Source organism: Sceloporus undulatus, chromosome 6, assembly GCF_019175285.1.
Source record: "Sceloporus undulatus isolate JIND9_A2432 ecotype Alabama chromosome 6, SceUnd_v1.1, whole genome shotgun sequence".
NCBI classification, from domain to species: Eukaryota; Metazoa; Chordata; class Lepidosauria; order Squamata; family Phrynosomatidae; genus Sceloporus; species Sceloporus undulatus.
Genome location: NC_056527.1, coordinates 141337103 through 141365064, shown reverse-complemented (window position 1 = coordinate 141365064; position 27962 = coordinate 141337103). Strand labels below are relative to the sequence as shown.

The following is a 27962-nucleotide window of genomic DNA, read 5'->3' as shown; positions in this document are numbered from 1 at the left end:
ACTTGTATGGGAAATTAACGCTATGGTTCTATAATTACTGAAGTGTTTTGTGTCTCCTTTTTGGTGGTTGGGGATATATATATATTGATTATTTCTAGTCTATTTTCCACCATTTTGTTTTCCACATTTCTTGACATATATTAGTTAGCACTAGAGTTGCTTCTCTTTGTGTGCATTGTAGTGGTTTTTTACTATTATATGCTGTTTTTTTAAAAACTATTCTTTAAATTCAGTATTTCTGTTAATCTTCTCTAAAGCCATCCTACCTTCCTGCTCACAATAAAAGTTCAAGGAGCAGGAAGCTGTCTTACAAAATTGGGGTCTGTTGATAGAGGACTAAACAGAACTGTTCTGCTAAATCAGAACAGTGGGCGTATATGGAACAGTATCTATACAGTGGGCCCTTACCTTTGGCGGGGGATCCGTTCTGGAAACACCCCCCCCCCCCATAAGGCAAAAAATGCATATGCTTGAGCCCCATTGGATATAATGGGGTTCATGCTCGCAGTGTGACAGTGCGTGAATGCCACGGGTGTGTGCACCATTCACCCTTTTGCCATGGCATAAGCTGAAAGCTGCATATAGTATGCCTGCATATGGTGTGGGCACACTGTATTAGGACCAACCACAATTCTCCAGCAGTGTACAAGTGTTCATGTTCCTCAGAACCCTTCACCAGGAAACATGATAATGAATCAGAGTAGACTATCACACTACACTGTTATGTTGCTGCATCTTATGGGATCTTGGGGTTTCCAGTTTAGGGAGGGGCGTTAAGAATTCTCACCCAGAGAACTACAAACCCCAGAAGTCCACATGAGACAGTCATAGCAGTTAAAGCGGAATATTGGCTTTATAACAATGTGGTGTGATATTGACTTGGCACAGAAGGGGAGAAGGAGAAGTACTGAAGTCCAAATACTTGGCTAAAGGTTTAAGCCATGGGATTTGTCCCGAGGATGGAAAATGGAGGCTTGATGAATCAATGGTCATTGTGCAAATATCACATATCTAACACCCAATTTCTGCTTGGGTAAAAACAAAATGGTGGGTCTTCATTTCTGGAATTGGTAATGAATATCTAATGCTTGGTGTCCCATCTCCTCACCGCCACATGTCTTTATTCCTCCCAAGCCATTTTCCTTTGGTGACAAAACTTTGAGACTGGTAGACTGAGGGCAAAGATTGTTTCATTTACTAATCTTTCTCAATGGCTCTTGGAGTTTTCTTTCTTGTAAACTAAAGAATAAGGAATAGCAGTAGCAGCAACAACTACTACTAATTGTTTAATATTAAAAAAGGTGGCAGACGATTCTATGCCCCCTTTTACCACTGCCACCCTAGAAAAGTTTATGATTATCACTATCCTCTCCAAAATATACTACACTTTTTCTCCACTCTTTTCAGCCTTCACGCACAATTTGCCAGGGGAAATTGCAGTGAACGCTTTGGACCGGACAAAATAAAAAGCAAAATAAGATTAATGATAAGCATCCACAATTTCCCATATGTTCTTACTGAGATTTGTTGTGTATGATGAGGCCAAGACATAATATTATACGAACTGGTTTTGAACTAGTATGGGTATTGACCACGGAGATGGACATGACTGGTAGTTATGTCTCTCTTGAACAGCCTTTGATTTGGGGCAGGGATTTGGTTAGCCTTGTTTTTCTTCTTCTGAGTGACGGGATGAAGATACCTGCAGTAAACCTGAAAATTGTAACAAACATTTGAAAACCATAGCATATTGGAAATAGAAATAGATTTCCAGTTTTCAGTTTATTTCTTCATCCTTGATTTATTTTTTAAATTTCAGAACTAATACACCAAGTTTTTTAATTAAACATTTTCTAGAAAAACTACTGCATTTTGAACCTTATATTTCAAACACAGGTTTGAATCTAATGTATGATACATGCTTTAGTTTCCCTTCATCTTTCCTTTGAACTGAACTTCAAGAGTTGGGTGAGATTGTTTTTTGTGCAGAGCCTTTCCATAAGCAAGGCCTTGGAACTGGTAATACAGGATTGAATCAAAAGTACCTTCCTGACACAGTGTTAAAACAGAAACGGGGGAAACATCAAAAGAGATGAGCTGACCTTCCGGTATAAATTGGAACTAGGAGGGAGAAAGAATGGATTTAATAGAGTCTTAGTGTGGCAAAAACTGTGCCACTGACTATGATAAAGTTTTGGAAGCACCAAAAAGGTTTAAAAGTTCACAGATTACAACTTTTAAAACTAAATCCGCAGGGATTCTTAAGAAAGAGGCAGTTTCCTCCAGTTTTCTGAAATGACAAGGAGCCATTGAACATTCTGTATTGAGATGATGGTGTTCCTATCACAACACTTTTTCCTAAATGCTCCAAGCTCTTCATATATACAATTTCTGTAACTATTAGCAACGACTCTGTTAATTAATCACAGAACAAGATGTTAAAGAATTCTCCCAAGACAAGATTGCACTCAATTTAAACCAGATTTTTCTCAATGTAAATAAGGAAAATGTACAGGCCTCTTTTTACATCTTAGTGTTTTGTTTGTACAGCCTTCTGTCAGCATGACGTTGCTTTCCTGCTTCAGGATGATGCCACAATGCATTTATATCCTTTTTCCACTCGCCTGCCATTTGTTGAAGCAGCCTGTAATGTCAGCCTTCTGAACTGATACAGTCTCTTACTCGCATCACGCCTACGCTGCTACCTTGCTGTAGGAGGCTATCCTTAGGGATGCTGCAGACCTGCAAAGGATTGGCTGATGTGGCTGCATCACTCTCACATTGCAGCAAGCGGCATGCGTTTCTCCTTCTGATACAACACAAGCTGTCACTCTGACATCCTGCTGTTGGCGTTCCGCGTTTTGCGGTGGTAGCTGTCAACTGCCTGCGTGCTGTATAGAAATAAAAAGGAGAAATAAGCATAAAGGGTACCAGCAAGGCAGTTCACAAACCGAGCGAATATTCAGCTACTGCATCTGTTGACTTGAAAAAGAGACAAATTCTAAACCCTTGAGAATCTGGAAAAAATAAATAAACTATTTCAACGTAATGTTAAGGGATTTTAGAATCACATGGAACAGCTGTAGTCCTAATCTGTTCTGATACACCTGCTCTGTTTTCTCCAAGGTCTGTACCGACTTGGTTTCAATAGTATTGCGGTACTTTTTGGCCACGTCAGATAATGAAAGCAATTCTGAGACCACAAATTTTATTTCTGTACTTTGACATTTCCCTAAAAAAAAATCCCGATGGGTGCTTTATGAGTCAATGTATCTATCAGTCATGGAAGGTATGTAAACCAAAATTGTGTATGTGAACAAGATTTGCATCCTTTGTGAAAGTAACCCAAAGTATCAGTGTAGAGATCTGGGCACAGCAATTTGATTTTTTAAAATAAATAAATAAAAATAAAATGTTACTGTATTTCTCAAAAGAAAGGAACTAACAAAAATGAAAACACAAGATACAGCACTGCAAAAAAAAAAAAATTGTATTGGATCCACACTTCATCTATGGTCATATTTCTGTAACAACATTTTGTTGAGGCATTGTCTGAGCTGCAGATGGTTTCTCAAGTGGTTCAGCATGGAGCCGAGCCTTTGCCAGCAAGGCAGGTTGCTTAGACCGTGGGTCCATGCAGGCATTTACTTGCAGTATGGTTAGGGCTAAAGAGCAACAGGATGTATGTGGGTAAGTAAGCAAGCCCAGACGTCTTTTCTCAGATCTGTTGTTGAGTGTGAAGGTCTATATTTGTTGTTATTATCTACTGTCAAAGTCTACTTCCACTTTTAGTGATCCTGTGAATGGGAGGCCTCTTAAGTCATCAACTTCTCTGTCTAGGTCTTGCACTCAGGGCCATGGCTTTCTTGATTGAATCAATCCATCTATAGTGTGGTCTTCCTCTTTTCCTGCTGCCTTTCACTTTCCCAGGCATTACCATCTTTTTCAGTGAGTCATATCATCTCATGATATATCTGCAGATGACAACCCGAGCTCAGTCTTCTTGGCTTCTGGTGAGAGGCCTGACTTGATCTAGGACCCATCTATTTGTCTTTTTAGCAGTCCATGGTATCTGTACAACTCTTTTCCAGCACCACATTTCAAATATGATGTTTTTCTTCCTGTGAACTTTCTTCATTGTCCAGCTTTCACACCCAAACTAGAAATGACTTAGTGGATTGATTGCTGGAGTAGGACACTGGGAGACCAGGGTTTGAATCCTGGCTTGGCCATGGAAGTCACTTGGCTGGGTGACTTTTGGCAAATCACACACACTCAGTTACAGGGGAAGGCAATGGCAAACCTCCTCTGAAGAAACTTGCCAAGAAGACCTTGTAATAGGTTCGCCTTAGGATCATCATATGTAAGAAATACAACAACAACAACATACCATGAATGATCCTGACTTTGATATTTAACAAAGGTCTGTATAGGGATTTTTAAGTATATTTAGCTAAATGGGTTGCAGAAATTTGATGATATGGAACCTTGTCAAGCTGAATCCATATACAAGTCCCAGCATATACCTTAGTGCTTAGCACATGAAATGCCTGAGATGGCAGAGAAAGCTCTGTAGTAGCACATGTATGTTTGTAAATGTCCCATATCCACTTCAGCTGTCCATGGTAGCCAGGTGCTTGCAGAAGGAGACAAGCCAAAGTATACTTTGTAGCTTTATAGGATCCAAGGATATCCTGTTGGCTCCTTGGTCATCTTATGCTGAAAGGATACCTGTTGTGTCCTGCCACCCTTCCATCATCTGCAGGCCAGCTGTTTCTTTTACACTACCTACAAGCTGCCACCATGGTGTAGGAAAGAATGTGTGTAGTCCTTGTTGGCCAAGTCTCTGGTTTGAGCCCTTAACACCTTACAGAGGCCCCTAAAATGAGATTGCTAACACAGATGCCCTGTTGGGTAAAAAACTGACTTGTTACTGCAAAAGATGAAATGTTTAAAGAATATTGACAGTATCTGATCGCTTAGTTTTTCAACATAATACCCTCAGGTCCAAGGGATTACACCATATGTACCAGAAGGAGCTGATTTTTGGCCTGCCGTGTTGACTAACAAAAGTGAATGTGAAATTGAAGGGGTTTCAGGAGCAATCTCTGGTGCACTGCAGGAGGCTGAGGCCATAAAATAAAAATAAAAATCTCACTGGGGATGTAGAGACTCTCTGGTCTGGTTAAAGCTGTTTTTGAGCCTTGCAGCACTGTTTTCCCCATAATGCCTTGGCATACTGAGATCAATATCTTTGGGTTTGCTACTGATGAATCTAGACTTGCCAGGTGTTCCTCTTTTCAAGGGAGTGCCCATAATTTCATTCCAACAGTGCACCCGTGCCATAAACCTTAATGGATGTCTCTTACCAATGTCACAGCTTTCCTGAAACATATACCACAGAATACCCTATTCTCTTCAGCGTCTCTTATGTCAGGACAAAATTAACTTGGCAGCCTTTGATCTGTTGCTAAGCCTGAACCACCAAAACAGAGGCAGCATCTGGCATTATAATAAAGTATACAATCCATTCATATAAAGAAATCAGTACTGTGTTGTTTTCAGAAACCAATATAGTTGATTTTTCTAGCGTTCTGCTGAGAGACATTACTGTTTGCCTTTCCTACATTATTGATTTGATTCTTCTGTAGAAAAAAAATGTAGGAGTTTTATAATTCTAGCCAGATGAATCGCACGCTCAGTCCTTGTTTTTCTCCCCCCACACTCCTTAATTTACAAACCAAATGACATTATGTGGGCATAAATTATGTCTAAAAATAATGTGCATTTCAAATTCAAATGGGTGGAGGAGTCAGCGATGAGCCTTTTGCTTTCTTTCCTGCGCATTGGCCAAGGTTCCCGCCAGCCAGTCAGTATAAAACAAAGTTAATTGGACTTGCTGAAAATCAAATGGCCTCAGCCTTGCACTAATTCCTAGGCCTGTGATTTAATAATGACACTGGAGAGGAAAGATTGGAAAGGTGCTGAATGACTGTCTGAACCAGTCGGCGGAGCTGTAAATTACCCTTCTGAGATTCCCAGTGGCAGATTGGGACGCTTGGTTACAATCGCAAGGGGGTAGATAAAGCCGTACATGGAAGTAATTTGTCAAGATTCTTGAGCTTATGGAAATTGGACTCTAAGCTTCATGTTTAATTCTCTGTCTTTCTCAGCATGCCAACTGCAAGGAGGGCCTGCACATGTGGAATGAGGAAGAAGAGTCACTGATCAGAGCAGCCAGATGAATACTGAACTAGAAAGTTAAAGCAAATTAATTAGGGATCTCTTTTTAGCACACAATGACAGTTCCCATGTAATGTTTCTTCTTCATGTGATGGGTTTTGAAAGACATCTAATGGGTGCTTGGACAAACCAGTTATTTGGGGATCCCTTCCAAAGGTCATGCATATGAGTGAAATATTGTATAAAACCAGTCATTTACAAAATTTTAAAACTTGATCTTTTGTTTTGTTTTGTTATAGTGGGATAATGTGCTCTGTGAAATAGCATAGGGTAGCTCAGTTGTGTGTGGGGGAAAATGTACCACAAGCATTATTGCTACAGAGCACCCCCTCCTGGTCAGCACAAACGCAAGTGTTGCATCTCGAATTTCCTTTCAAAACCGATTTTGCATTCTCTGGAAGCTCATTTAGGTTCAAGTGCAAGATTCCTCAAACTGGACTGTCACACCTAGAATCATAGAATCATTTGGGGAATGCTAAGAATGAAGATACTTGTTTGCAATCTTCATTGTCTTCCATGACTGATTGACAGATATTTAGGAATGGTGGTAGCTAGTGGTGTCCAGGTCATTTGGACGATGAATCCACTCTGGGTTTTTGTCCGAAAGAGGCATCTAAGGTGCGGAACCTATTTGGGGATGCAATATGTCCTCAACATAGAAGCCACCATCTACCGCTGCTTAGGACATGAAGTAAGGAGGGGAATAATTTCATTAATTTCTGAAACACTCCTAACATCACTGTTCTTTAGAATATTATTATTTTGCCTCATCAGGGTTACTTCATGACTTCATTTGCCTGTTTTTGTCAACAATCTTAAATACACTTACTGTCAACTGCCACTTATCATACAAAGCACAGCATTGTGACTTTCCCTCCAAAAAAGATGGTGAGCTTGGTATGTCTAGGAGCACACAGCCATTAGCATTAGACCAAAATTTGAAAGAGTATCTTTTTCTGTGGTCTACAGCACCCAGAGTATCTCATCCAGCAGGCTCAGTGGGGTTTGCACAGTATACCTTGCATATATAGGACAATGACTAAAGCATCTCTTGGGAAAAATAACCAGTGTTTGATCACATTAACATAAATGACAATGTTCATTTTTAGCACCAGAATGGCAAGCTGTCCAACACTGTAACCGACCAAGGGGTGAATGTGGGAAAATGCCTGTATATTTTCAAAAATCTGGAGTTCACTTGGGGATATCAATGAATCTGCTGCTCCTGGCGATTGCTTTCAGTGTCTAGTTTTGTTCACTTTCCACTGTGACCATGACCCCACAGAACTGAATGGGATCCATGGACAACTGAATTAATTACTTTCTGTATATTCCAATGCTAAAGCACGACAGAGCCACATGAACTGGATATTTATTCATAGTAACTACAATAGCTGGTGGGTAGGGAAGCTTCATGGCTCTTTGTAGCAAACACCAAATTTACTGTAACACATTCAGTACTTTGATATCTCATCTCTCTCTCTCCTCCCTTCCCTTCTTTCTCTATAGGCATGGTACAGAAGATTATCTTGTCTCAAAACATAGCAGACAGATGAATATGTCCAGACAAGCTCAGCGTCTATAATCAGCTATAACACTATGGAGCCCGACAGCAGAGACGACATGGACTTGAAAGAAGAAAGCACACAGGTGTGGTCTGAATCAGCTGAGCAGGAACAGAATACTGCTCAGGTGATTAGAAGCAATAGTTTTTTAATTCCTAATTTTCACAGTGTCCATATGCAAAGAGGAATTTCCTAATATAGCACATCTTGCTTTTTAAAAAAATTAGTTCGTGCAAGAACATTTTTCTTAGTGAATATTTGGGGGGAAAGCCTTTCTGATGGATTTTTGCACAATACAAAATTTTACTTGAATCTGCCCATTGTGTTGTGAAGTTTTACCAAAGTTTTCAGGTACCCAACAGGAAAAGCTTGTAGTGAAGTTAGCTGAGTCACGTTGATGATGCCTCCAAGTGAGGCTTTTATGATACCTGTCTCTTTCACTGAATTTTAGGGCAGTTTATATGTTGTCATCTTCCATTTATAATTGTTTTCCTTACAATTCATCCTTCTTCCCAAAAATCTGTCAAAGAGGAAAAATGGAATAGCTGCTCATGTGTTTTTATTGTGCTGATAGAAGTTGTCTATAGCCAGCAGAAGAATCAAACCAGCATTATGGCCTTATTAAATTATTTGTTGTTGCAATGACATATTATTGTTTTCACCAGTTGTACAGAAGCTTTCCTATTGGTGAAGAATTGAATAAATGCCTCAAATGAGTAATGTAAAAATCATAAATACACATCCTCCATGTAAGGAATCTTCTTGACTGGTAACATCCAAACTGGATGTTGACTTTTCTTGAGTGGGAAGAAGTCTAAGAGTGAGTCCTATCTCAGTGGAGCTCTGCTTGAAACCAAGGCTTGCCTGAACCTTGAGGCAACTTGTGGTTCTGGTGTTGGTTTCAAGTTCTGTCCTCTAGTTTGCTCTCTGATCTTGATCACTCTTCAGTTGTGGCTCTTGGCTTGTTCTCTGGTATAGTCTTCTGCTTTGGCCTCTGATTTGTTCCTGATTCCTTCAGCTCCTGATTCAAAATAATGTATATGGTCTGGGAAAGAAAATGGAAGTGGAACCCAGAGGCATTTATATATGAATCTTCTACCTGTTAAGCCATACCATCTGGCAGCAATCACAAAACAAGAGCAAAGAAGTGATACCATTTCAGGGATTCTTGCAGAGAAGAAATACTACATCTTAGATAAGGGAGCCAAGATATTAAAGCCATTGATGATGGGTGATAAGGATCTAATTTGCTTTGTCCAACTGTATTTTTTTCTGATAAAAGATTTTGTACTCTTAATAGCTGCACAAGAGGTAGGAATTCAACCAGAACGGTTCCATCACCTGCGGTACCAGCATGCCAGCAAGTGCTGTGTGTAGTTTCCATGTTGCTGATAAAGTCACACAGGCTATTTTTAGAAAACGAGATAGCAGTTTAATAGATTACATTGATTTTGGTCTAAATACTCCAGTTTAACTCAGTTTTGGACTGAACAGTTAGTAGTTTATTGCCTGTGCCTGGTTTTCTCTGGAAGTGGTATCTTTGGTTGTTGTTTCCCCTTCAACAGCCTAGACTATATCTGTTGCCAGCAAATGTGGCAGTAACTGGGCTCCATAATTTCTTCCCATAAAGTTTCTGACTAGATGCCTCCATGCATTTATTGTTGACATTTGCTCTCCCTTCCTCCCCCATTCCAGGTCCACTTTGTCCCTGAAGCGGGAGCTGTGGCCCAGATTGTGTACAGCGATGATCAGGACCGTCCTTCACAACAGGTGGTCTACACAGCCGATGGCACATCTTACACCTCGGTGGATACGTCAGAGCATACACTGGTTTACATCCATCCCGTGGAAGCCACTCAGGCATGTGACATCCCTCACCCCCGTTTCTGTCTACTCATGGCTGCAAAAAGAAATAATTTCATTCAGGATGGGGGCCAGCTGGCTGTCAAACTGTGTGAATGCCTAATGGCTCTCAGCTGTGTGCAATCATCTAACCATTGGCAAAAAGGGAGCTTGGACTTTTCGTTCTAAACGAGAGTGCAGATGTTGTAATCAAAAGCTCCTGGTAGCCTATTGAGTATGAAGCCCTGTCCATCTTGTTTCCCTGAAAGGGGGAAAAAATAAGTCTATTTTTCTTCAAAAGACAACAGCAGTAGCCAGTGTACAATTTCACAATCCGTGGCATTCTGTACAAGTTGGGAGTTCCTAATTAATCACTGCTTAAATCCTTATTTTTGCAGCAGTGTGAAGGCAACCGCTAATGAACCATCTAGTTTTCTAAGTATTGTGCTAGCCCTTTGTCTCTAAGTAACCAAACCATTTACAACCATGGTTTTCAAACATCCTTTCTTTAAAGAATGTCTCCAACATGGTTTTGTTTGCAAAGGAACCCAGTTTGTCTTTCATGTAATCCTTGTGCTTTGTAAGAGATTTTGGAACATTTCTAAGGTGTAGGTTCATAGGAAGGAATGGAGGAGGCTAGCTTAGACCATCAGTCTAGCTAAGAGAGTATTGTTTGTACTCAGGTGGGCAACTATGAAGGGTCCAGGGTACCATCTCTGGACTTAAACCTTCTGGGACCACATGGACTATTAAAAATGTAAAAAGAAAGAAGTCCATGTTTGGTTTTGAAAACCAGGTATTTTGTTTACATCAAATCATGCATTAAGGAACTTCAACCTATTTTAAATGCTGAATGCCACTCCTAAAGGCTTCCAAGAGAATCAGTTCACCCCTTTCGGGGGGAAAGAAAAATAATAGTCTGGAGAATCTGGAGGGGTTGTGGGCCACAAAGCAAACCTTGTGGGGTTGCATGCAATTCCAAGACTGCAAATGACCTTCCTCTGGTTTACATTGGCTTGTAGCATAAATTTGCTCTAGAGTCTTTTACAGCCCTGAAGATGCTAAGGATTGAAACAGATGTTTTGCATGCAAAACCTGTGTTCAGCTATGCACCTTTTTATGCAGCCTACTAGCCAGGCATGCTGCATTTTCACCTGATTCATATGAGCTGAGAGTACAAGCATATATCACACACAATACTCTTGAGTTTTCACATTCCTAAGAAATATCTTCTAATCTAGATAAGCTGCTGATAAGCTGCTGAAGAACTTTTTGGAACACTGCTTGAAAACCACTGTTTTATACAAAACTCATGTATGCCAGTAATGTTAGCATATTGATTTCTAAACCCCATCTTACCCTCCAAGAGATTTTAGGACTATGCACTCTTCTCAGTGCTTTTTCCCCACTGGTTCTAATGGCAACATGTTTTGGTGCCTTATTGTAACTTTTCTTTCTCTTTACATTTGGTTCTAAATGATCATGCAGAATTGTTGCTTCGAAGATTTGGTCTGATGGCCTCAGTCTTAATATAAAAGGTGATTGACTAAGGCTCTGTCGCCACATCAGTGGTATTTTGATGATACTCATGTACAAATGTAACATCATTGTCTCACACATTATAGGAGTACTGTTGGAGTGTTTATTCCAGTGCTCCCATCCTGTGGAACTGCCTTCCACAGGAGACTAGGCTGGCTCCCTCCCTGCTGACCCTTTGCTGGCAAGCAAAAACATTTTTATTGCAGCAAGCTTTTTAAAATTATGTAGGCCTGGTTTTATGGGGGGTGGTGACAGTTTAGATTATTTTTAACCTTTGTATGTTTTAAATTTTGTAGGTTTAATTTTTTTTACTTTTTACTTTTTTAATTGGGCTATTTTAAGTGTTTTTAAAAATGTTGTTTTAATGTGTTTTTATATTATGAGCCGCCTTGGGTCCCTTTTTGGGAGAAAGGCAGGATAAAAATAAAATAAATAACAAAAGAATAATAACAAAATTGGTCTTTTGTCCAGTTTCCCCAGCAGTGGGGTTATCCTATCACCATAAACATCAGGCTGCCAAACTATACTAAGACATTTTAATCTTACTATATCATTTTCTTCAGGCTCTGTTTACAGATCCATCCCAAGTGACATACGTCCAGCAGGATGCATCTACGCAGCAGGTAAGGTCCAGCAGGTAAAGATCTGTTGATTCTTATACACATTCAGTGATGGACTATGTAAAGACTTATTTTTGTTAGTGATAGATTCCACTGCTGTTCTGTTGACTATCCTCAGTTCTCCCTCATGCTAGAAAGAGCATATCATTGTTTTTACTCCAGAGAGTTGCAAATAGTATGGCACAGCCATTGTTTTGTATGGTGTACAAACTCATTTCTTTTATTGATAAATATTTTAGCTGTTTTTTTAATGGCTATTCCTGCATGATTGTATATGTAGCAAAATGGTGTACAATATCTGAATAAGTTTATCTCAGCGTGCAAGGTATTATTTCTCATTTAAAAACAACATTGAAAGAGAAGGTCAACAAGGTTAATATAAATACATGCACTGAAGGGGCTGTAAGTCCTTTGGAAATGAGTACTATAATGTTAGGCTACCACTAAGAAGGCCCTGCCTCTCATGAATGTTTAATACAAGATGTGCTTCATCTTGTCATTGCCTCTGCAAAAATCTGTTTGGGCAAAAAAGAAAAAGAAAAAAGTTGCACTCTTAGGTAACAGAAATTCTATCATTTCACCTTCATCTCTCTGAATAAATTTACCTGACCTATAGTCATACAGGTCCACTATGGTGGTGCTCGTAAGTAATTTAAAATCAAAAACGTGCTCACTGGTTAAAAGGCCAGTTAGAATATAAATGCCAGCTCCTTTGAACCTATAAAGTGAGTTTAAGAGTGATGAGAAGATTGATTAACCCAGCTTTTCCTGTTTGGAAGATATACCTCTATATCTCCCATTTAAATGACAAAAATAAACCTGTTCTATCATTTTATTTATGCTCCTGTACATTTTAGAAGAGAGCTCTTTTATACTGGCAGAACTTTTTTGAATTTTTATTTTGGGATATAACTGTGAAAGCTAAAAATTCCAATTACTTGCTGATGTGTCTTGATGTATATAGTCCTGGTTTTCTGCTTGATGTGCTCACTAGTGTGAAATTGACTAGGAGTAGCATGAAATTGAGGGCTGGGGGAAGTAAGGATCAGAAGAGGCAAAAAGTATCTCTTTGAGAAGCACTAGTTTCTCATATAATCTCTGGCACTTTTGGAAACTGAATGATTGAGGTGGCAAGGCTTGGGATCCTTTTAGTTTTAAGTCTCTCTGTAAAACACAATTGTGCAGAAGTAGTAGCTCAAAACCATTTGATAGCTATGTTAGTGGCTTATAAAATGAGGAGATAAACTTCAGTTTCAGATTCTAAGAAGCTCTAATACAGTAGATAGTATACATCTCTTGTTTGAATATTACTTTTTTGTTTCTCTGAGATTTCCACAAATTAATGGTTTGGTGTTTTAGAACTTGGCTACATGTTACACTCACCACATGTAAAGCTGCCAGTTGTGAATTCTGAAGGCACCCTCCTGACATTCAAAAGATTTTGGAAGGTCTTGACATGAAGTCACGCTGAGAAAGAAAGAGAGGTAATTGCTTGGTGGGCATTTATGATTACTTTTTATCTCACTCATCTGATCTCCCCTGCTTCCCAGTTGCTAGTGAAGATTAGCTGAACAAGACAACTGAGTGTTGCTTTCCTTTTTAGTATGTATTCATGCAAGGCACCTTCAGCTTCTGTCAATAGGCAGCTGTTGGGAGGATGCCTTTGGTATTCTCAGAAGTCAGCACTTGGCTCCTTTTCCTTTGGTGAGTGTAAAATGTAGCTAGGTTGTTTGTTCCAAAGTGGATATGGGAGGATCATTGGACATTTATATATGTGTACATAGTATGTACAGATAGATAGATAGGCACCCACATAATTGCATGCTTTTATTATCTACCTGTGATACCTGCTAATTTCTTTTTCTCAATAGACCATAAAGTAGCACTACAGGAAGCTTAAGATACATTCTCTAAATTTCATTGATACAATCTCTGTTCCATATTATGTTCATTTGCTCAGGAATCAAACTATATCTTGAGATTTATTGAACATTTCCTGTAAGTCAGCTCTTCAGTATACAGTACTGGCAAACTTATAGACCTGGTAGCATAAGATCTGCACTGAACTTCCAGTTTCCCAGTGAAGATGAATTAATATATTGTGTGTAAACATTCTGGGTATGACCCTGAGCGGAAGGAAAGCACACTTCACCCCCTCATATGCAATCCACCCCAGTCTACTTCCTGAAAAATTACTCTGGAGGCTTCCTAAGCATCTGAAACCAAGAGGAGGTTGCATTAATTTAGAATAAAAGGAGTGACATAGCAGAAAAGGTTGGCATGAAATATAGAACATCTATACTGTATTTTTAAACCTTATACATGGTGCTTTGCAACCAAAAGAAATGTGTCTGGCTTAAGGAACCCTACAGTATAATGCATACGAGCCAAGAAAATACCATATGGATATGGCTTTCCTGAAAAATGAAGTTCTTACTTGAACAGGTAGAAGGAATGGATACACTTTTCATTACAGACTCTTCTGGTTAGGAGCAAGTAGATTAGTAGGGGTTTGTGATGTTAATGGACTTTTCAGGGGAAAATACTGTTTTATTTACTAGTTATGTTAAGGTAATATGGATATGCATGCACTGTGTATTAAATATAATAAGGTACATTTAAGAATGAAATGTTGAGAGTGAGCGGTGACTGATAGAATGTCTCAGGGGATTTTGACACACCTGGCGTATGGCAGTTGGTCACGGATGAAAACTGAGTCTGGTTTAGGGATTAGTGAGTGGGTTTAGGAGTTAGAGTGGTCAGGAGAGTTAGAGTTGGGGTCTGAGGTAGATAGAAGTTCAGTGTGAGAAGAGTGAGAGATTTGAATTTTGTTGTTTTTGTGTGCCTTCAAGTCATTTCCGACTTGGTGACCTTAAGGTGAACCTATTGAAGTTTTCTTTGCAAGTTTCTTTAGAGGAAATTTGTCACTGCCATTCTCTGAGGCTAAGAGTGTATGACTTGCCCAAGGTCACCTAGAGGGTTTCCATGCCCAAGCCAGGATTCAAACCCTGGTCTCCCGAGTCATAGTCCAACATTCAAACCACTACACCACACTGGCTCCAGAGATGTGAATTACATGTACAAAATGATTAAGCTGTATATTATGTTCCATTTCTGTTTATTAAATTGTTATTTTTGGTATTAAATGCTTTTGCCACCAGGTATGTTATATATTGGGAAAGCTTGAGTTCAGACATGTGCTGGCAGTAATTTATGAAGAGTGGTGGTATCCAGTGGGGACAGAGATTGAATACAATCTCACATGAAATGCACAAGGGCATCCAGCAAGACTTCACATTGGTGTCAGAGGCGGGGATAACGGAAAAGCCCTCATACTTGGGGGCAGAAGAGGTATCACTAGAACTTCAAATATCTCAATACATGCATGAGATATTTGAGATTCAAAGTGGGGACATTACAAATAATAGCAGACAATTTGTGGAAAGGATATTGGATGGTTTCAGTAAATCTCAAGGAAGTTTACCTTAATATTCCCATGATAGAAAAAGACAAGAAGTATCTCATATTTCAATACTAGGACCACCACTAACAGTTCAGAGCACTACCATTCAGACTGGCATCAGCTCTAAGAGTATTTACGAAAATATTAGTTCCTTTGGCAGCTTACCTGAGGCAAAGAGGAGTTCAGTTACATCCATACCTAGATGACATCTTTATAAAAGCAAGTTTTTGGACAAAAATGACAGTGGATCCAGAACTCACAATATCCACTTTGAAGCGACATGGTTTCTTAGTGAATTATGAGACAAGCCATTTGGAACCAACACAAGTTTTGATACACTTGGGAGCAATTATAGACACAAAGAAAGGCAAATTGAGTCTGTCTCCAGAACAGAAATTAAAAATACAACATGAAGTTGATTTCTTCAGAGTCAGTGGATTTAATGGTTCTGGCCAAGGTAATACATTACATACCACAATACATTTGGTACCATGTGGAAGGTATAATTCCAGGGGTCTACAGAAATTACTAGTTCCACATCAGTTGGAAAACAAGATCATGTAATGAGGATACCATTACATGTAAGAAGACCATTAAGATGGTGGACGGTGAACAGAAACCTAGTACAGAGAGTTCCATTATTAGTACAAGACCAAAGGCGGATAACAATGGATGCCAGTTTACTGGTTGGGGACAAGTGTCAATGCAAGTCACATGGATAGTAACAGACATAATATAAATTACATTCCTCCCTTCCCTTACACGGGGGATACACGTGTAAGGGGAAAATCACGTATGCTCATGCCCCATTGAAAATAATGGGGCATGAGCCATTCATTAAATTGTACCGTGGCTTCAGCATACGCTGAAAGCCACGGAAGTGAAGCCCGCGTATGGCACGAGCTCATTGTACTTGGAACTGAAAGCATTGAAATTAGCACTTCTCAAATTCGCAGCATGAGTGCAGGGATGTCATATACGCATAGTGACAGACAACATGACAGTCTGAGCATACATCAAGAAGCAGGGAGGACTGTGGTCCATACCACTAATAACCGAGACAAAAAGTTATTCCATTGGGTGGAAAACTGCATACTTTCCATATCAGCAGTCCACTTGAAACCGAAGTTGAATGTACAGGCTCACTACCTCAACCACAACAGGATTCATCCAGGGGAATGGACTTTGAATATGGATGTATTCATGAACCTGGAAAGGGAACTGGGCCCTTTTCAGGTAGACCTGTTTGCATCAGCAAAGAACTTGTGGGATAAATAGAAAACACCATGGGTTCTATTGAAAATACAAGGACATTTTTATGACATTTGTTTAGAATTATAAACTAAGTCCTGTAAGCCCTGTAATTCACTGCATTTGAATTCTGTGCAGAGAACAGGAGAGCACTGGGTCTATTCATCATTACTTCCTTTAGGCCAGAATAAACAAATCATACCTTGTGTTATTTCAAGGAGTTGCATGCATGCCTTTTGCAGCCTGCTAATAGTAAGAAAAACATACAAGTGTCAGAATGTGTTATCTCAGGCCTCTCTTTAAAAGCATAACCTCAGCAGCATCACTGTAAACAAACCAAATGTTCCCAGGGTGAAATCCCCTGTTTGCTTGTGAACAGCTATCATATTATTAGAGCAGCTGCTATCCCTGCAGGTGCTACATGGACCCTCTTCCTGTAAGAAATCCCTGAACCATTATAGCTGCTAAAATAATAACCAAGGTCCCTGCTGGTTTGGAAAGGGGCTATTAAATCTTAGCTCTTCCAAAGCCTTTGTGTTTTTGTGTCTTGATTTCTTCTGACATATGTAAAGGGATAAAAATGAGCGCACAAAGGGTGTTTTTGCTCAAATACAGGGGGAATGTTCTGAAACCTTACAATAGCAAGTTTGATGCTCACTCCTCTCTGCCAGCATGCATGGGGGTTCGCTAATGATGCGTGTGTGTGTGTGTGTGTGCGCATTTGGCAGTAAGGAATAATCATTGTGTTCATTTTTTCCATCTCCCTCTCCTTGGCCTTTATTCAGCTGTGGTCACACCCCTTGAAGCATTTTAGAATAGCAGTTTTCTGTTAGCTTGGAAATCAAATTGAAGATGCTGAAAATGGGAATAGTAGTTAATACAGAACGTGGGAGGCTTGCATATGTATCTTTTATAATAACAATTTCTAGCCTGTAGGTCAGTTAGTGAAAATTCTGTTGCTTATGGCCTTTGTAAAAATTCAAACACAGTTAAAGAATAAAAACAACATTTGCAAGGACAATTATTATAAATGTTATAGCGATAGATCACAGTATATAACACACACAAACAGTCAGTGTTCTGTAGTCAGATTCAAAGACATGACCATGTTAGTCTGTGTCACTTACAAAGAGATCTTGTAGCACCGTTGAGACTAACTGAGAGAAAGATATTTGTACATAAGCTTATGGTATAAACGTCTTTCTCTCAATCTCAGAGGTGACTTGAAGTGCCTCTAGGATGAGATTGGCAACTCCAGGTTTCTTGTCAAAATCTGGCTGTCTCACTGGTCTGCTGTGTCCTCTGGTTATCATCCCAGAGAGAAAAGCGGAATGGGAAATAAATTCATTTGTAGTTCATGGGAGGTAGATTAAGGTATAGGGATTCAGCTTGTGGTGGATTGGATTTCACTTCCCTGAAATCTCAAGTTCACAGCTTGGGTGTACTGAATTCAGATCTGTGCCTGGATGCCCAGGTGTCAGCTGTGACCAGGAGCACATTTGCACAGTTAAAACTGCACCCGTACCATGAGGAATTGGATCTAGCTACAGTGACACATGCCTTGATTATATCCCATTTGGACTAGTATAATGCACTCTATGTGAGTCTGCCTTTGGAAACCTCAGAAATGTCAGCAGGTTCAAAATGCTACAGTCAGTCTGTTGACTATGGCTGGCTGCAGGGATCATGGCGCTCCCCTGCTAGAACAGCTGCATAGGTTACCAGTCTAGCATGCTGCCTGCTATCTTTCCACAAGCAGGTGAAGACCTTTTTTTGTTTTGTTTTGTTTTGGCAGACCTTTGAGGACTGATTGCTTAGTGGATTTTCTAGCTGTTTTCTTTTTAACAGTTAATGCTTTAACTGGTTTTAATTTTGTGACAGTTTAATTACATTTTTAGCTTTTGAATGTTGTGAATGTTTAGCCATGTTAGTTTTAACTGTTGTAAACCACCTTGGGTCTCAAACTGGGAAAAAGCCTGGAAGAGAATGAGGAAGAGGATGATGATGATGATGATGATGATGATGATGATGATGATGATGATACTCACTGAGATACTTGTAAAGAATTCTAATTTGAAACCTCTAACAGTAGACCTGGTCTGTATGTGGAAGTTTATTCTAGACCCCAGGAGTGAAAATGAATTCTCAACATTCATAGACCCACCACACAAGCTTCACCAGACCTTGGGCTGCTGCACATACATACAGTACTCTGCTGTGTCTCTCACTCCTGAGTTTTTAAACCTTAAACACACAGAGACATAGGGCCTGAACAGACAGGCCAAAATAAAGCTGCTTTGGGTCACTTTGGAGTTATGCTGTTTAAATGACACACGCATCTTAAGAGGCCAGAAGCTGCACCAAAGCTGCGCTCCAGTACTTAGGACTTCCGGCCTCTTAGGACGCATGCATCATTTAAATACCATACTTCCAAAGTGACCTGAAGCAGCTTTATTTTGGCTTGTCTGTTCGGGCTCATAGATAGAGAGAGAGAGATTGAGATTTACTTTTTTAAATCTCTAAAGGGACATGAAGAATACTTCTCCTTTGACTGTTTTAGGTACAACATTACAGGCTTGTTTGCTTATTTCTTAACTAAAATATTGACATCCTGCCCTATATCCAAGGATCTCAGGGAGCCACTTAACAAAGCCACTGAGAAGGCCCTCTCTTGTGTTCCCACCAGATGTACCTATGAGCATGATGAGATAGGATCTGAACCATATAAGGCTTTATTCATCAAAACCAGCACTTTGAATGCTACTCTTACGTTCTACCAATCTGCATCCAAAGAGCTATCCAGCGCTTCTCTGACAATACAGGGAGGTCTGGTAGTGAGGGGCAAACAACTTTTCAGAAAATCTTGCCCAATTTTACTTGTTAAGGAATCTTCAATAAGCTTCCAAGGAACCTCAGTCTTTCCTACAATGTAATTTGCAAGCTGCTGACACTGTCCAGGCTTCAGTGCATTCTGTACACTTATTGTCATGCCACACCTTCAGGAAGTATCTCACGCAGCATTCTGCATCCTGATAATGTAATATATCCATATATCCACTCCACAGATAATGTGGTTGATAGTGGAGAGGCAAACTCAGATACAAGTGTAGAGATGCCATGTGAGATCTCAAAATCCAGTGTCTGTGTTGTATGGGGGAAAGTGGTCAGCTTTGCTCCTTGTACAAAACTGATGTGTATGCCTGATGTGCACAACTTATTCAGACTGAAGAATGCTGCATAATTTATTCATCTTGCAAAGGCTTTTAAAGGAAAATCTGAGCAACCTTTGTCCAGAATTTGAATTTATTTGGTTGTTGTTGTTGTTTTAATGAAGAGTGTACTTACACCCAGTGTTGTTTAAACATTTCTTTGGGCTTTTATTTAATAATCTTTATTTAATTTAGTAACTGAAAAACTGTAAGGCTTTCTAAGTTATTTTTAATGGCCTTTGGTGGCTCCTTAGGTTCCCTTTCAGAAGTTTCCCTAGGCACATTGTATTGACTTCTATACATAATGGGCATTTAACTTTTCTCTTTATATAAAATAGTATACAATGTTCTGTAATATCAGAGCACCCCGTTGCCTTTCAGCTGACTTTTGGTTATTAAGGTTTTAGGTTTTAATTAACTTGTTTCTTAACTCAAACCTATTTTAAGTGCGTTGAGTGTTGTTTTCTCTTCTTTCATGGAGTGAGAAAATTATAGGCAGGATTGTTTTAAGGGCACATTTTAATGTCAAACTAATTAAAGTAGAAAATGGAGACCCTGGGTGGCTTCACTTCATGACAGAATAAGGAACAGCTTATATTGAGTTGCCAAGAGTCTTTCTGAAGATTCAGAGGTTTGCTGATTCAGTGCATTCTTTTGGCTCAGCTCCACTTTCTGTGCTAAATACAGGCATACTTTAGTTAACAAAGCTTGACAAAGAAGCTCATTTTAGCAAAGTCCTTTTATTCCTGCCCAAACCAAACGTCCTCCTTGTCTGCTGTCTGGTGGGACATTTTAAGCAGCATCAACATTGGGAAGATGATGAAGGAGGGAAGTATGTTTCTGTGGACAAACATAAGGCTTATTGCATTTCACATGTGCCTATTAGTAGTTTTGAATAAATGGTTTGTTGAACTGGTCTTCTTTGTGGTGGTGTAAAAACCTCTCCCAATTCTTTCCATGTTGTTTCTGCCTCTAGTACCAATTTTTTTGTTAAACTAGTGCTCAGGAACACACCTGTTTCTTTGACAGAAATATACTTGTATTTGTATTACTGTGTTAAATACAAAATACTTTTCATAAGATTAAATCATATCTTGGCCTCATGAAAGTAAGTCCTTAAGAGGCTCTTACTTTACATGGATCAAGATAGTGATGTGCCTATGGCATTTGAACCCATAGACTGATGGTTGACCTCTTGTCCACCATTGCCCAGGACATTTAACTCTGACTCCTCTGTTTTTCTACTGTGCAACTCTAACTCCTTCATAAATGGCCAGTGTAAATTAATTAGTAAAAGCAAATTTACTGTAGTAAAATGGTAGCACAACATCACCACATGAATTATCAGATTGATAGATAATTAGATTGATAGAAAAGAAAATATACTTGATTAAAATATTTGAACAAGAAAACTTTCCCAGAAGTAAATCTGCTCAATATACTGTATATATTCATGTGTAAGTCTAGAAATTTTAGTCAAAAAATTGCCCCCCAAAACCTGAGTCAACCTATCCACGGGTCAATATAAATATTGTACTTTAACTCTTATTTAAAAAAGGAACCGTCCTCTGGTGAAAGGTAAGAGCGTAATCTATCCTGGAAGCTCTGACCTTCTTCTATTCTGTCATCCATCCTGCCTTATGGAATTTTGTAAGTTCTTTGCATTGTTTCCCTTTCCTTCAACCGTTACATCTTTTGTTATAACCACCTAATTTTACCCTCAACTTATCCACAGGTTGTATCAAAATTCGTAATTTTGGCCCTCAAGCCTGCCCTTGTCTTATACATGAGGTTAACGTATAGAGTATACTGTATATACTCATGTATAAGCCTAGAAATTTTAGTCAAAAAATTGACCCCCAAAACCTAGGTCAACTTATCCACGGGTCGATGTAAATTCTTTATTTTAACTGTTATTAAAAAGGGAACCATCCCCTGGTGAAAGACAAAAGAGCAATTTGCCCTGGAAGCACTGACCTCCCTCTATTCTCTCTTCCATCCAGCCTTTAGTGTGAGCCAAAACAGTTATGCTTGCCATAATTTCGTAGGTTCTTTGGCATTGTTTTCCTTTGCTTCATCATTTAGATCCATTGTTGCATGTCCCAAAGTTTCACCCTTGACTTATCCAAGGGTATGAAAATCCATAATTTTGCCCCCCAAACCTGCCCTCGACTTATACATGAGGTCGACTTATAGTCGAGTATATACGGTATATAGTACATTCCATTCCCTGTGAAAGGGGACACCAGAGATTGCACTAACCACAGGACCATTGCATTGATTTCCCATGCAAGCAAAGTGGTGCTCAAAATTGTACAACAAAGACTGTCACCTTGTATTTGAGGCAAGAAATGCCAGGGGTACAAAGTGGGTTAAGGAAAGGAAGAGGCACTAGGGATCATATTGCAAGCATATGTTGGCTAACGGAGCACACCAAAAAATTTCAAAGGAAAATCAGTCTGTGTTTTATTGGGTACAGTGAAGCCTTTGATTATATACATCATGAACAACTATGGATCACTCTTAAAGAAAAGTGCCACATTTGATTGTCCTGATGCATAACTTCAGAACAATCAAATATGGCACACCCATTTCTTTAAGAGTGTACTCAGGACAAAAGGCCACTGTTCAGACAGAATACAGAGAAACAGAATGGTTTCCATTTGGCCAGGAGGTCAGGCAAGTTTACATTTTATTGATTTTCCATACCTTGGCTCAATTATTAATCATAATGGAGACTGCAGTCAAGAAGTCAGAAGAAGACTAGGACTTGGAAGGGCGGATATGAAGAAACTAGACAAGATCTTGAAGTGTAAAGGCATATCAAAACAAAAAACAGAAATACCGGCATGGTGGGGATGTGGGATCTTGCAATTCAATGATCATAATTCTTTTCATTAGCTGTTCCAAATAACAGCACAGTTTCTTTTTTTTCCAGGTGTCAATTCCAGTTCACAGCCAGGTTTTGCCTCCTATGGAGGCTGTGGATGATCCTGGTCCTCTAGAATCTTTGCATAACCCAATGGGTAGTATGGAAGCAAAAGAGGAAAATGATGAAGATGATGATGAAGATGAGGATGAGGACGAGGATGAGGACGAGGAAGAAGAGGAGGAAGAAGAAGAAGGGGAAGATACAGACATGGATGAATGGGACCCAGATCCACCTCGCCCCTTTGACCCCAATGACCTGTGTAAGCATATGAAGAAGCAGATGGTTTGTTTTTAGATTGCCCTCTTTTACTTATTGGTTTACCAATGCAATTTGTAAATGAATCCAAACCCGTTGTGTGTGTGTGTGTGTGTATTGCTAGATCTATCTATCTATCTATCTATCTATCTATCTATCTATCTATCTATCTATCTATCTATCTATCCTCTATCAGGGACCAGTTCTGGAAATAGCTTGAGTCCATCAGAGCTTAGTTCCAATAAAATCTATAATAGACCAAAGGGTGTCTTGAAACTACCATTGTTGATCCAGGTGTTGGGTCAGGAACAAGCGCTGCCAGTTGCTTATAGTGGCCAAAGCCTGTACTGATATTGGATTCCATGCAAGCCTACAATTGCTAGTGTAACAGGATGATTCTGTTTCAGTACCAATGTGTAGATGTTCCAGAACTTTTAATACTACTCTGTTGTGTTATACAAGGGGATTGAGGAAGGCAGAGGAGAGTGAATGGCAAGGAATACTCCCAGGACCTTAGGCATCTTCCTCTGAGCTGATGTACATCTCTTTCCCCCTTAGATCTTTAGGATAAAGGTGGTTTCATTAAAAGTAAACTGCTGAGTAGTGTTGTTCCTCAGAAGAAGATAAGGGGAGAGAGAGAAAAGGGAAGCAGCCTCCCTCTTTCCTACCTGATGCACTTATCTAAACATAGTTGAGCTCAATTGATTGGTTTTAGTTATGGGACATCCTTCACACTCGGTGTTTTACTGTTAAAGGGCAACCCTTTCAAATAAAAAAAGTCATTTAGAACAATGTCCTCAAGCTTGGTGCCCTCCAGACGTTTTGGACTGTAATTCCTATCAGCCTCAGACAGCAGGAATTATGGAAGCTTGTTCAAAACAACTGGAAAGCAACCTGTTGGAGAAAGCTGGCTTAGAAGGAGGACCATGTAGGAAGTTAAAATGTGTGAAATAGCAGTTACAGGTTTTTGGATCAGAGTTGTTAAGTTCTGTGACTTCTTTCGGTATTAGTGAATGTCGCATTATGTGATGTATTTCTATCTGTGTCTTTCAGGGTGTGAAGAGTGCAACAATGCACATCCTTCAGTTTGCCCCAAACATGGTCCCTTGCACCCAATCCCAAACCGGCCAGTACTGACAAGAGCAAGAGCCAGTCTCCCTTTAGTGCTTTACATAGACCGCTTCTTAGGAGGAGTGTTTTCCAAACGACGCATTCCCAAGCGCACACAGTTTGGCCCTGTAGAAGGACCTTTGGTCAGGCAGTCAGAGCTTAAAGACTGCTATATCCATCTAAAGGTGAGAGTTCCCCAGCTATATCTTATGCAGACTAACTGTTCTGAGAAGCATGTTTAGTTTGTATAGTGTATTCCCTGAAAGGATTTATATGTACTCATGCACTGAAAATATAAACATGCATCCATACACATCCTGTGCAAATCTGCAGAGTTAAGAAGCACATTTACTGTGGAATAGGAGAAATGTATTTGCATTGTCATGCTGGAATTCCATTTCCTTGGGGACAGATCAGTCATCAGAAATAACAGAAAAGTCTTATGCTAGCTTAAAGACTGACATATTTATTGAGGCATGAATTTTAATAGAAGCCACTTTGGTGCAAGATAAATAGTACAGAGATATGTGTACGTACATACATATACACATACATACAAGCACAGGCTTCAGTGTTCAAAGAATCATAGAAGTTGATGCAGTATCAAAAATGATTAAGTTTAATTCCTTACTGAGAGAGGAAATGTGCTGCTACAACTTTCTAAATAAGTAGCCATTCAGTCTCTACTTAAAACATCTAAAGAAGAAGAGCACATCATCATCTGAGACCATCTGCTGTATACTTCATAAAATCTGGAAGAAATCACTTTTGTTGAAATTTGTTGATTCAACTCCTACCTACTGGAACAACAGAAACCAATGATTCCTGAAGCTTAAATTTCTTAAAGTGGGCATTACAAACAACAGCAGGGAACATAGATTTCTGTTTGCAGAATTCATGTTCATTCTCTTGCAGAATTCATAGAAAATATTAATGTTTGTGCCGAGACTCAAACTGAGATGTTTCACATTTTATCAGTTCAGCAATCTCTCTCTTTTTTCCCCCTAGCCCATGCTATATCAGAGCCACATAGCCTTGCTTCATACTCATTTTTTGATGTAAATATTGAGCAGGATATTAAGAACTGGCTATGGAGCCTGTCATTAGGCATTTATGGCTGCTAGGAAGCATGCCTTATATTGACATAATCTGTTGAACCATCCGTCCCAGTATTGCCAACTGACTGGTAGTGAGTCTTCAGGATTTTCAGTGTAATTCTTTTCTAACCCTACCTGAAGATCTCCCAAGGTTTGTGGTGGACTTACATCCAAGTACTAACCAGGCCTGATCCTCATTAGCTTCCAAAATCAGAAAAGTGTGTTCAACGAGTATAGTAGTTTAAAAAACCATGGTTTCCCATAGATGCTGGCAGCCCTAAAGGAGTCTGTACACATATGCAGTGAAGGAAAAGGTGAGGTCTAAAAAGTGAATGCATACTTAAAAGCATCAGTAGCAGACATGAGTCAGTCAACTGAAGTAAATGAATTGAGATAACATAATCTATGACAGGCCCACATATAAAAGGTCCAAACATACTTGTTTCTTTCAGGCTGGTGCACAATAGACATCACATGTGGGATAATAATTATTTGTGTGACTCAGTATAGCTATGGGGTAGGCCAGAAAGAAATATGTCAAATCTCTCTATGTTCATCAGCCTTGTGTTCTCTGTCATCATCCTAAAGATTGATTGATTAGCACTATTCAAGATCAAAACTGTTTATAGTATGTCATCATACTAATCTGTGTTTGTGTCTGTATGTAATTTATCTTCAGGTGTCCCTTGACAAAGGTGACAGGAAAGACCGGGACCTACAGGAGGACCTCTGGTTTGAGCTGTCCAGTGAGGCTCTTTGCAATTGGATGATGTTTGTGCGACCTGCACAGAATCATCTGGAACAGAACCTAGTAGCATATCAATATGGCCATCATATTTATTTCACTACAATTAAAAACATTGAGCCCAAACAGGAACTCAAGGTATGCAACAGTTTATTTTTGCAAAATATGACAGGTTGAATTATTTCCCTCTCCCAACAGCACAGCTACCTAACCTGGGAAGAATTCTCTTTATGATCAAGTTTTGGTAAATAAGATAGCTGAGTGATAAAAAGACAGCTGAGTGATTAGCAGCTGAGTAAAAGTAACACAACTACTAGAGCCTTGCTATCAATATTGTTTCATGTCCTGTGTTTCATCGTGTTCTCCTTTTTTAGATGTTTATCCTGCTTTTCTTTATGGGATGTACACAGCAATGAAATACAATATATGCATCTGAGTGTACTGCATCTTTTATTTGGCCCTCCCTCTGTCTGAGTTTCTTTGAAGATTATCGCACTGGGGTTAAAACGTTCCCCGGTGCATTCTAACGGGGGCGAGCACAGAGCGTGACGGGAACCCGATGGGGCCCAGAACGCTAGTTTACTGCACAGCGGAACGCCGCCGCCACCGCCAAGCGTTCCCATCAGGCTCCAGGGGACGCCATTTCTGGGGACGCTTTGAAACCGTCCCCAGAAATGGCGTCCCCTGGAATCCGATGGGAACCTGACGGGAACGCGCGGCAGCGGCGTTCCGCTGTGCAGTAAACTAGCATTCTGGGCCCCATCGGGTTCCCGCCACGTTCCGTGCTCACCCCCGTTAGAACGCACCGGGGAACGTTTTAACCCCGGTGCGATAATCTTCTTTGAGTCAGTTTAAGTTTATTGTGCACATCAACAAAGAAAACATGTTGTCCATGACAGAGATTCCCACCTGGATTCCCTAGATATTTGATTTAAAACTCTCAGAAGCCTCAGGCAGCATGGCCAATGGTGTGGGATTTGGGGTGCTGTAGTCCAGCACCATCAGAGAACCCACAGCTTGGGAAGCAGTATTCAAGGACAAACAGTTTATTTTAAACTTTAGGTTTTTTTTACCTAAACCTGTCATCTTTATAATCTGTAGATTAATCATTCTAAAGCTTTAGTGGATTCTTTGGTAGGGGCAGTTTTATTCAATGAGACAAGTAGTAAAGGGCTGACATTCATTTTTGAAGGCTTTTTAGATTCTTTCATGTTACTCTTTCATAACTGGGATTTTCAGCGGTGGTTACATGATGGCTTTGCTTCCTAGTTTACGAGGGAACCATAGTTTGTGTTAATTGCAAAGGGATAAGGAGAGAAAATGTGGGTATGTAATCATTATGCTTTCTGACTATCCCAATTTGGCTGGGACAGTCCCAATTAAACTTCTGCTGTCCACTTTCTGAACTGTTTTTAAAATATTCTCTCTTCCCCCACTTTTCCCCTTTTTCTCAGATCACTTCAATTGCTGCAAACTGAGTTCAAAAGTAATTTGCACTCATTTAACTCAGCAGGCGCAGAACCTTGCCCTTCCCAGCAGGCTCATGCAAATACAAACTGCTACAGCTTCTCCTAGCTTGTGTGTTTTTGCTCATTAATAACTTTTGCCATCCTGGCCACACTCTAATGTTGCTTGGCTACAAGATGTCCTGGTTTTCATCTGTAAAATGCTGAAGTGTATGTGATCGTAAGGCTGGCTACTGATTTGCAAACCAGCAAATATTTATCAATAGATGCAGGATTGTCTAAATGGCATTTAAGGCTAAACATGTCCGTTTACAATTGCCAGGGTTCTTCTTCTGATACAACCATCTTCTTTCACAGTCAAGTAATTTATAGGCCTACTGGCCACACGGTTATTATCTGTATTGAATTGCTTTCATAGTCACGATAAGATTGTGAACTTTTTCTACCAGAGGTAACTACCTAGTTGGTGTGAATGTAGCCACTTATACTGAGATAAAAAGGAGAGGTGGTTTAGGCATTGGTGATCTTAGTTAGCTTAGTTGAATTTCAGCTTATTCCAGTCATTGGTTTACCTTGAACGTGTGAGCAAATTGAGAGTTGAAGCAGGGAAACAGTAGGTACGTTC

The 27962-nt window shown here is 39.7% G+C and overlaps 1 protein-coding gene across 4 annotated transcripts in view; it reads left to right on the top strand.

Moving 5' to 3' along the window:
- Window positions 1–27962, top strand: part of PRDM10 (PR/SET domain 10) — an 80956-nt gene that overhangs the window by 12434 nt on the left and 40560 nt on the right. Inside the window, exons 2-7 of one of the 4 annotated variants that reach the window (XM_042475091.1) lie at window positions 7753–7893; window positions 9504–9668; window positions 11753–11812; window positions 22671–22923; window positions 23973–24214; window positions 25806–26009. In XM_042475091.1, coding sequence (XP_042331025.1) covers window positions 7843–7893; window positions 9504–9668; window positions 11753–11812; window positions 22671–22923; window positions 23973–24214; window positions 25806–26009 — 975 coding nt within the window. In that variant the 5' untranslated portion in view covers window positions 7753–7842. Of the gene's footprint in view, window positions 1–7752; window positions 7936–9503; window positions 9669–11752; window positions 11827–13168; window positions 13294–22670; window positions 22924–23972; window positions 24215–25805; window positions 26010–27962 lie in introns of those variants that run through there. The other 3 variants (XM_042475090.1, XM_042475093.1, XM_042475092.1) reach the window with 3 other exon arrangements.